General features: G+C 34.7%; 1 protein-coding gene and 1 long non-coding RNA gene across 2 annotated transcripts; both read right to left on the bottom strand.

Moving 5' to 3' along the window:
• Positions 1 to 717: 717 nt before the first annotated feature.
• LOC135117015 (uncharacterized) lies at positions 718 to 2278 on the bottom strand. Its single transcript, XR_010276582.1, has 2 exons — positions 1701 to 2278; positions 718 to 1415 (listed from the first exon to the last, which is right to left on the bottom strand). It is a non-coding gene; the product is annotated as an uncharacterized LOC135117015 (long non-coding RNA).
• A 2148-nt stretch (positions 2279 to 4426) lies between these two features.
• Positions 4427 to 10255, bottom strand: LOC110373164 (class E basic helix-loop-helix protein 23). Its single transcript, XM_021330348.3, has 4 exons — positions 9878 to 10255; positions 5412 to 5508; positions 4965 to 5104; positions 4427 to 4726 (listed from the first exon to the last, which is right to left on the bottom strand). The coding sequence occupies exons 1-4, from the start codon at positions 10078 to 10080 to the stop codon at positions 4582 to 4584; spliced, it is 585 nt and encodes a 194-aa protein (XP_021186023.1). The 5' UTR covers positions 10081 to 10255; the 3' UTR covers positions 4427 to 4581.
• Between the last annotated feature and the right edge of the window lie 788 nt (positions 10256 to 11043).

The following is an 11043-nucleotide window of genomic DNA, read 5'->3' as shown; positions in this document are numbered from 1 at the left end:
TTTCATATTGTTAAACTTTACGAAAGTCTATCAGAAGTAAATAACACACTGCAAATATTTAAGTATAGTATACTTTATTGATCGTATTTTATATACTAGAGCAATACTTCAGCAAAACCATAGTTAGGTATATGAGATTACCTACAGATTATACATAAACTATACTCTAAATTCAAGTCAATGGAGTACCTAAACAAGAATATTGCTAACAACAATCACAATTCACTTGGGCTTATATCTAATTTTATAAGTTTAATGACCGATTTTTCAGTAGCCAGATAACTTGGTCTTAAGCATATTTTGATGTTTTGAATGCTTTGTCAAATCGTTATGGGTAGTTCTCATTATGAAGGAATTTTAACGGAACATTATTAGTGCCATGCTTTTTTTCTAAAATTGAGTATGCAAAGTGGCTAGAAGTCAAGATTGTTACATAAATAAGCACAAGTTTTGCGGGTCAGACAAAATATTGGTAAATAATTAAATTATAGGTCTTTAAAAAAAATAATAAGGCAGGCAAATGATATATGGCACAGGAAAATGAAAATAAACATGAAATATGTATAAAAATGCATAATAAGTGACATGTAAATTATTCACTATATAATATTTTATATATTTATTAAAAACCGTTAACAATTTTAAGATGTGAATGTTATTTAACTGCCTGAAAAGTGAGAAATAACCAGGAAAGTGAGATTATTAAACACAAATTACCTGATTTATTTTTTATTTAAAAACAATGAATTACAAAATTTTAATAGCAAGTCACAATAAATAATGATAGTCTGTTTTATACAAGTCTGTAACTTAATAGTCTAAATTTGTCTTAAAGAGATCAATAAAATCAACCCATTCTATGAAATGAATACGTTACACAAAATAATCAGCTGCCTTTTTTCAGGTACTAACTTTAAAGAAACTTAATTATTAGAAGGGCATATATAATTTCAGTGTTTTTTTTAATAATAATCAGTCGAAAATTCTCTAAATACATAGGTCAGTTTAAGTTTCCATTACATAGTCTTTATCCGAAAACCAGGCAGGACACTTGAACGATACTATATCCGTTTTGATGCAGTTACATTGCGCCCATTGATGAAATATGATGCATTTGATCCAATCTTGACCTGCTGTGTTTTCTTTGTATAACAATCCACAGATAATACAATAACAATCATCAGAATCAGTTTCGTGTCTTTTTTCATCGTTCAGTCATCTCGGATATTGTTTTTATCTTTCCTGTACGTACTGCTTGACTTTAATTACCTAATACTGTTTTTTCTTTTCTTTCAAAGTACCTAACTTCTCTGGATCATTTTTTATTCTGTCATAAAGTTTTCTTTATTTTTTTTGCTTTTATGCTAGTACTTCTTCCCTGGTCTTTGTTTTCTTAGGTTGTGACATTTTGGTTTCTGTGGAAACAAGGCCTCAACGGATAAAAATATAAAATGTTAAGAAAAAAAATAGAAATCCAAGGAAATCTATCACTATCCTGTAATGCTATCACTTTCCTGTGTACACAAATCCAGACAAGTGATATACAGAAAAGTGATAATTTTGATGTTATTCACAAAAAACACAAAAACGTTGTCTTTGAATGACATTTCACTACTTCATTGAATATTTATCCTGGGTGTATTATTTTAAATAATAAAAATTATATATGAAATCTAAATATTGTTTACGTAAATACTTACCATACAAGTGAGAAGTTGTCTGTCCCGAACGCGTCTGCGGTCGATCAGAGCTTCGTTGCGACTATCTGATTGGCTGTTACGCGGAACTATGAGCGGCAATGAGCTTACCTAACTACCTACTTTGTCATAGATATCTGGCAACAGCTATAAAAATTCAATTTATAGGTATTCTTGACACGTTTTTAGCTGACAGGAATGTGATACACAATTCTTGTCGCCCCTATTCTATGATAAAAAATCCTCAAAAAATAGGGAGCTACAAAACTTTTTTTTAAGTTTTAGCAAAGTTTTACTAATTGTTACTGTGATTAGGTATTGATTGATTTATTTATGTATTTACTTTACGCATTATGTCGGTAGAAAACTTGCGTTTTGGAAAATCGCCCCACAGGAAAGTGACATTTTTGCTCATATTGGGGCATTTTTCTACAAAAAGATATTTTCGAATCTGTCTGAATTTCAGTGCCCATATAAAATCCAATTGCTTAGTTATTCTAGATTTAAAATAAATCAAAAATATTTAAAAACTAATGAGCTATGATTCGAGCCAACCAAAATTCCTTAATTATGAGAACTAGCCTTATATTTATTCCTAAGATATAAGTTAACTGACGGTTGAAAATTCGGCCATAAAAAAGTTTAATTGTGTATGTATTTCCTGATTGCCTTCTCCATAATTTCTGGTCTTACATTACAAATTGGTTGTTATTCTTTCTACAAATCCTATATAACTCTATCATATAGGATAGGTCCTTATAATTTCTAAATTAGTGCTAAGTCTACAAAAATCCTTTACGCCAACTTCTTGAGCTCTAAAAATCTTCAAAAGATTTTCTTTTGTGGTTATTTAATTATGAGTTTTAGGAAGGAATAATAATACTTTAATAATAGTCAATAGGTAGGTATAAATTAATATTCTCAAAGTATAGGATAGTGAGCATAATAATATTAGAGCAAAATTGTACATACCTATTTGTATGATTTCTAAATACCTACTTTTACAACTACGTAAATTAATTCTTTATTAATTTATCATCAAAACCTACAGATCTATGTTTATAATTCGTTATAAATAATATACATTACACAAATATATTATAGTACGACTTCCGACGACACGTTGAATATGTTTTCTACTTATTACTATTAATTAATATTATTATATTTTAAAATACTTATTCATAAGTTTGCAAAGACTTAATTAAAATATCAATAGTCATAAGATTAATTGAAGAACATTATAATTAGACATCTATTCAACTGCTCTTATCCCAATTTATTTAGGAACAGACCAGCATTTTTCACACAAACATCTCTTTCATCTGTCTCCCTAATTATGTTTAAAATGGACTAATAAATATTTAAATATCTATTTTGTAAATAATATATTATTTATCTAAGTATATGTTACAAATCTACTTCATATTTGGCACATGTATTCCACACGTCTCTGGAGATTACTCACGGAGATTTACTAAAAACTACAGTTTTATATCTATGTTAATTCTATCTTTTATAATTGTAACTCTATAAATATATCTACTTATTTTCTGCATTTTAAATTAAATAAGTATGTGTACCTTTAAGTCACAAAAAATATTACACATTTATTCCAGAAAAAATCCATTTTCAAACCGATATTTAAAGAAATATCTGTTTAAAAAAATCTGGAATTTTTTAATAACCTGAACAGTATTTAATGAAAAAAGGAGAAACTTTTTGTATGAAACTTTTTATCCTTGGCTTTTTATACATAACACAATATGTACGCTATACCGCCTGTAGTAACTTTCAAAGAACAAAAAGTTTCTAATATGTAAATACTTAGCATTAACCTAAGATAATAACGGACTAGCAACTATTTATTTTAATAAAAAAAATATTGAACCGGATTCCCTAATAAACTTTATTTTGGCTCGCACACACATTCTTTACAGACACTTCCCGTTTATAAATAAACGTTTACAAATGCGTATCATCTGCTAAGGGGATCCCCATTGATTTCTTTGCGGCTTTCCAGAACACTGTTACGTGGGTAAATAAAGGTATATCACTGATGATAATTTAGCTTTCCTGCTGACGTGGTAATGAGCATTGAATTGTATGAACTGAAAAGTAGTATACAATGTTAAGCGTAAGTAGCTAAATAAGATTTTTGATGTCAAACATCATTCAAGTGCTCGGACCTTCCAAGTTTTTTTGAGCAAAATTAAATTCAAACGTCCTTTGGCTAAAACTAAAATCGAATATAATTTTACATAATAATCCAAACTAATATCCAAACTAATATTATAAATGCAAAAGTAACTCTGTCTGTCTGTCTGTCTGTCCGTCTGTCTGTCTGTCTGTCTTTTCTTCACGCCTAAACTACTGAACCGATTTGTGTGAAATTTGGTACAGACATAGTTTGAAACTTGGGAAAGGACATAGGATAGTTTTTATTACAAAAAAAATATTATTTTTATAATTAAAATTATTCCGGACATATAGCGCCATCTATTGGTCAAATCAAAAATCTGCTGGTAGTCACTATTCCACGCGAACGAAGTTGCGGGCAAAAGCTAGTTTTACATAATTTGAGTTTTTAAATGTATATCCTAACAAAATTTTCATCTATTTACAAATACGTATCTTAAAACTAATTTGAGATCTATTCGAAAGTCTTATAGTAAGTTCTTAAGTTTATAAAAGAAAATTGTTATATCTAGGCTTTTATAATTAAACATAGAATGTAGCGCACAATCCATACCATACAGGGAATTTAAATTTGGAAGATAATATTTGGGACATTTACTAAAATCCAATTCTCGTATCTATATCGTATGGACTGGCTTCATTCTATCACCCTAAATGTTTAGGGTTCTAATTTGACGGTTGATTCTCAAGATGGCGGCTCGGGGGGCGGAGGTGGGCCAGGAATGGGGCCTTGCAGCAGTTTCGCGGCAGCTGGGAACCCAGTCAGGTCGAAGCCGGGAGGTGGGACTATGCCAGCTGCGGTGGCTGTGCTTTGGAGATATGCTACCAACCTGCAAATAGGGTAAGAGTTTGTTTTGTAACCACGCTTTTATCATTGTGATTGATAATGTTCTTCTTACTTCGTATTTTATGTTACCTATACACATACTTGTTTTTAGTAAAAGGATGCAGTATTTTGACCTCAAACTGAAGTTAAAGGTAGATATAATTTTACATGACTGCTTAGATATCGAGGGAAAAGAATATTATTCTTCGTTTTGCTTATCTTGAGAAATATGTGTGTCGTACCTTCTGAGTTCCTCCAAGGCGCTGGCCTGCATCAGGATGTAGTTCTTGGCGAGCAATAACGTCGCAATTTTGGACAGTTTGCGAACCGAAGGCGAGTGGGCATATGGTATCACTCCGCGTAACTCGTCCAATGCATCATTCTGCAATAACACACCGTAAATTACATAACGGTCGAGTGCAAATTATACATTTCCTAGAAATGCACTTGCACAATTACTATAATCCTAGAAATAGATATCTATATTTGTCCAGTAATAGCGTTTGAGATAGGCCAGATTTGAAACATGTAACGTTAAGGGCAAGAATAACAAAGATATTCATTTTATAAAGTTTTGAGAGTACTAATCAGACGCCCGATTTGGCTTGCTTTGGTAGTTTTAATCATTGCTCTCTTATATAGAATAGTTAAGGATTATAGTATATATAGATAGGTAAATAGTTTCTTACAAGATCGTGCATGCGACGTCGTTCCCTCGCATTTATGTTCAGTCGTACATTCTTGCCTTGACGCATCTTCTGTTTTGATTTCGACTCGTTGATAGGTCTGTAATTTATAAGTTAATCGTTAATTTTAGACTCTTAATTAATCGTAAATAATATTTGATTGCTCCATAATGCAGTCAGGATAATATTTTGTTTGGACTCAAAGCCAACTGCGGATTACCAACATCAAATTGTTGATTTACGAAATTATAATTTTATGCGCCACCCATGTGACATCTTGCTAGCGCATCGTAGTGTTCTGCTATGCAACTCTAGTTCGAGGTCATTGCAATAATTGACAAGATTTATGCTGCTCGGATTCTTAACCAGTGGCGGATTTATAAATTAGCCGCTAGTAGGCCATTCAATTTTTGCCGCCCCTAACGATTGTGAACTTAAATATCATTAGAAATATCATTAGATATTTCTGTCAGTTACTAGATTATTTTTGCTACCCACTATGTAACGAAGAGTTTAATGTTGACCTACAAGTTTATTTGACAGCAACTTTAAAGCGTAAAACCTCTGTAACTTTTAAACGGCTCAATTGATTTTCATGAAACATGTCTAAGAACACTCGCCCGTAAAACGACTGTAATAAAAAAAAATTGGTTGCCTGTAAAGTCGGTATACGGGCGAAGGTTTTACGTGACAACGACTTTGAGTGGTAAAATAATTTTAATGTGAATATTCATTCGTATAGTACAGTGGTTCTTAACCTTTTTGACATGAGGGACCACTTTAACTAAAGTTTGTCTTGCCGGGGACCACCTCAACGGTTTACCTAAATTAGCACTCATTCCTTTATTATTTATCAAAAAAGCATGTCGGCAGTTGTGTAGGTAAGCAAATGCAAATAAAGAAAAACTTGCCTATGTAGTTTCCAAATGCGCGAGCGAAGCGAGCGCGAAATTTTTGTCGGACTTAAACCAAATATTACATAAAATGTAGCCCAAACGTACTTAAGTTTTTGTTTGTTGACAAATGCAAAAATAAGGGCACATAGTTTCTGAATACGCGAGCGAAGCGAGCGCGAAATTTTTATCGGACTTAAAACAAAAATTACGTAAAATTTAGCCCAAACGTACATTTTCATGAATGGGAGGACTAGGTACGACACACCCGATATACGTCCATGCGAAAACCCCCGCTCGCAATTATAAGTCGATCAAAATTAAGTTAGATAACGTATAGCAACGTCGCGAAGCTAGGCTTCGCGGACCACTTGGAATGCCTCCAGGGACCACCAGTGGTCCGGTTAAGAACCACTGGTATAGTAGGAAGAAGGATGATTTATGTCCGTCTCTCTCGCTCTTAGGCGGGCTAACCATGCCCGAGTGGAAGGGACGCGTGCCTCTCACTCGCTCTCATTGTGAGCGCATAGCGTGAGCGGAGCGTAACGCAGTTTCTTGAAGTGTCACCCGGCAAACCAATTTATAAGACGTTGTCACGTCAAAAAACTAAATTGAAGTCGGTTCATTCGTTCGGGTGCTATGATCAGTGGCGTACGCCGCATCGGGTGGCACCCGGGGCGGACTACCTATTGAGCACCCGCAAAAAAAAACGACACGATATAATCATGGACTAAAATTGTAATTGAAGTATTTAAAAATCGTGTAGAAAATCATTCATGGTGCTTTTTGCTAGGTTTAACTTAAAGAAACCGGAGTCATATCACTGCAAAGTTATACAGCGCTAGCTAGTCTTATAAAAACCAGTGTCAAGAAAAAAAGCCGCGAGCGCAGCGAGCGCGAAATTTTTAATTTTTGGAACAGTAAAGTACCAAAACGAGTTTAAAAAACCGGCGTAAAGTGAAAAAGTCGCGAGCTTAGCGAAAGCGAAATTTTTTAGTTTTAGGACACAAAAGTACCCAAACAAGTGTGAAAAAAAAAACCACCGCAAAGAGAAGAAGCCGCGAGCGTAGCGAGCGCGAAATTTGTGATTTTTGGGACGCAATGATACCTAAATAAAGAATTAGAAAAAAGTTACTGTCAAGTGAAAGGTGAAATTTTTGAGTCTTGGAACACAAAAATACTCAAACAAGTTTAAAAAAAAACAATCTAAAGTGAAAAAGCTGCGAGCGCAGCGAGCGCGACATTTTTTGAGTTTTGGGACACAAAAGTCCTCCACCTCCTAAACAGCTTAGAAATCGTCAGTCTAGAGCATCAGTTGTTTTTGCTACTTCGGTGCTTTAACTTTTTGTTAGATTGGACTCAAAGAGCGCAGAATAAACCAGAAATTATTGAAACGCTATTAGAATATTTTAAAATTCATGATCACATAAACCTAGGTATATATTACAGTGCGTTTATTAATCGTTTATATTTATATCGGATTGTGTACTCGAAAAATTGTAAAAAAAAATTGCAAATTTTGCCGCCCCTCTAAATCTGCCGCTCTAGGCACTGGCCTACTTGGCCTATTGGTAAATCCGCCACTGATTCTTAACCGTTGTAATTCCTAACCATGAACTGTTTGATTTATATTTTTTGCATGACCGACTTTTAAACGCTACTTATAAGTTTAGTATCAATAATAAGTTGGTGTCCTTTCGCTAGGTAGACGTGGTTCGAAGCTCAATTTACACAAGTCGTATCTTCGAAATATGTCAGAATAACAATAAATTGAATTTATTTGGAACGCTACTCTCATAAAACTTAAATCGATGGCAGGAGTTCCAAAATTATCACGACATTCTTCATGACGAAATCTATTTCAAGCGGTAACCCAACCATTGCTTTCAGGAAGTGCTCGTACAGTCGAGTTATGAAGTACTGCTGACGGGCAATAAAGTTGGAAGTACAGTTGCGTACAGCGCAGCGTCCCCTCAGTTACGATTGGACAAGGGTTGGCGGTGAGGCAGAGCGGAACAAGTGGCAAATACTCGTTGTGCGCGATGAATGGGCTTGTATGTCGGACGCTAACGACTCTAACCAGGGGAGAGGGGTGTACCCCGGTGCTTTAGCCACGGAATACTAATGCGAAACCCTACACTTTATGCATTGGGTAAAATCACCAACTCTGATTGAAATATCATAAACCGATCAGCTCTTAGAGAACTGCAGTCACTTATTGTAGACAATAGTAAAGGAATTCCTATAAATCGTCTAGGTTATGGGATCTGGATAGCGTTTAGACCATTCCCTTTGATATATTACCATATATTAACAGCAAATGGTCTTAGAGCCAATTTTATCTAAATATACGAATTCTATTTCAGGTTTATGATACATAAAACGTGTATTATATAAGTAAGTTTACTCCTATTAATGCATTTGCAATATCTACAGTGTCAAACAATCGTTACATGCCGATGAAATGTGTGCCTTAATGGTATCTGTTCCTTTGTAATAGAAATATATGAGGTAATCGCCCGTTTATTTTGGTTTTGTTTACACCGCTAAATATAATAGCTTTGAAATGTTCTCAAATGTTGGAATTGGAACATTTAATGTGATTAAGAACACTCTGTTGACTTTGGTTGTTGAATGTCTGAGTGCAAAGTCTGCAAACGAGATTGAACAATTCTACCAATTGCAATGGTGCCTTGTCTAAAGCTACCGTTTGGAGGGTCTGTGGTAAACAATATCGTGGTCAAAGGGAGCAAATACTTGTCGTAGGGGAGGAATATTGAACAATGGTAGTATTGTGCACAGATGCTGCACTAGAAGTGCCGGTGTAGTCGTGATTACTATTGTCAACATGTGTGCATTTGTGACACATAATACGATATGAATTACTGATCGACTAGTTTGTATTTAAGCCATATGTGCTGTTTTTCTTTAGCGGGTCGATAGAGGAGTCCTTTTTTAGAACGCAATTTTATATGCACGTAAAACGATATCTGCTATATATTTTTTTAAGTAAGCATAAAAATGAGAATCACGTAACTATAATATTAGATTATTGTTGTTGATTTCTACATTTTTATCGCTACGTTAAGATGTTTTTTTTTCATTCTCAACTGCTGAATGTTATAGGTTAATTAGGTACGTGCTGAAGTGCAATCGGGATTAATAGATATGAATAAACCGTGAATATGTATGGTATGTATCTTGCTTGAAATATGGGTATAATATAGTGGCCGACATTAGATACAATTATTTTTTTATCACTTAAAAAATATGTATGGTTAAATCTGTATCAGTATTTTATTATATTAAGAAATATAACTTTAATTTAGCGAATATAACATTGAATTTAAAATCATATTCATAGAACTGAAGTGTTTTTTGTTAGCTGTCTGCGCTCAACGCGCATGCGCGAAAAACCATCTGCTTTTGCTTACAAACAGAAATTAGGGCCGATAAAAAAGCCGGATTGCAGCAGAAACACTGCAAATAGTATACAGTTACATCAAAGAAGGAAATACGACACTCAAAGTGTATGTAACAATGATCATTATGGTAATGTTTGATTGAAAATCTGACCTTTGTCCGTAGCTGGTCCCTGGTTCTGGCTGGTTCTCGTCGGCCGGGTAGCAGTGCTGCGGAGGCGGCGGAGGCTGGCCACCTTGCATGTAGAAGCCGCCCAGGCCGACGGCTCCCAGCGGCGTCCTCCGGCCCGGCACGGACTGTGGTGGAGAGTGCGACTCGCCCAGAGGCACGCCATCCCAAGACCTCCGCCCCTCCATGGTTCAAAAAAATAAAAATTAACACATAACACTGATTAAAAACACTGTTCTTAAATGTCCGGGACGGTGTCGGGACGTTTGAAGCTGGAGCCGCTTTGACAGACAATGTGTCGTGTAGTGGCGGAGTGGAGAGTGGTCCACAGATCGATCGCGCCACGCAGCTGGGGTGCGCACCCCTCTCATCTCGGTCGCGCTAGCATTGTTCTGAGATGCGATTGTGATTTATTTCGGCGGCGCGTGTGCGACCGGCCGGCGACGTAAAATTCGATTATTAATGCATGTCAGCTGGTAATTAGGTTGAAACTATTATTCATATTATTATGCACTGTAGTTCAGTGCCAAGCTGCACAGTTAAAATTCAATTAACTAAGTTTACAGCAAAATATACAGCTATAATTAAAGATAGTAAAAAAAGGATTGTAATATTTTGATGATAAATACTTTATATGTATAGTTTAAACTGTTTAAACTGTTACACACAGCCCTACTAATTAAATATATACGTCTTAACAAGTACCTAAGAGATGATGAATACAATATTTATTTTCTTAACGAGAACCAAATTAGTTATTAACAACCCTTCTGCGTAAAAAAAATTATAAAGCATAAACAAAAGTGTTGCACAATACATCTATAGTTGTTTATCAAAGTTGAAAAAAAAACGTAGATCACACATGCATAAATTATATTCAGGTAGCCTTAAACGGAACAGGGTTCATTGACTTCTGATCGTAAATCCCGGTCCGACTGTATTCTAAAGTCGACTCCACAAAACTATTATAGTTTTGTTACACATTTGCCCATTAATAAATCAAAGTTTAGAAATTGTTCATCTTTTGGCACCTAAAGTGAAAAGAGTGTGCTAAATACTACGCGTTGACACTAATCGATGTAAGAATAATTTTAATTTGTTATTCTAACAGTTACAAATCAGCACGTTTTGCAGAGTTTTTGCCAAAAACT

Source organism: Helicoverpa armigera, chromosome 6 (genome assembly GCF_030705265.1).
Source record: "Helicoverpa armigera isolate CAAS_96S chromosome 6, ASM3070526v1, whole genome shotgun sequence".
NCBI classification, from domain to species: Eukaryota; Metazoa; Arthropoda; class Insecta; order Lepidoptera; family Noctuidae; genus Helicoverpa; species Helicoverpa armigera.
This window is presented reverse-complemented; position numbering and strand designations above follow the sequence as displayed.

What these genes read in the sequence shown, in the direction of transcription:
- LOC110373164 (XM_021330348.3), bottom strand. Translation starts at nt 10,080, where the DNA reads ATGGAGGGGCGGAGGTCTTGGGATGGCGTGCCTCTGGGCGAGTCGCAC. An exon ending in GACGTCGCATGCACGATCTT is followed by an intron (nt 5,105 to 5,411) that starts GTAAGAAACTAT and finishes GTGTTATTGCAG; the next exon opens with AATGATGCATTGGACGAGTT. An exon ending in GCCTTGGAGGAACTCAGAAG is followed by an intron (nt 4,727 to 4,964) that starts GTACGACACACA and finishes CCCTATTTGCAG; the next exon opens with GTTGGTAGCATATCTCCAAA.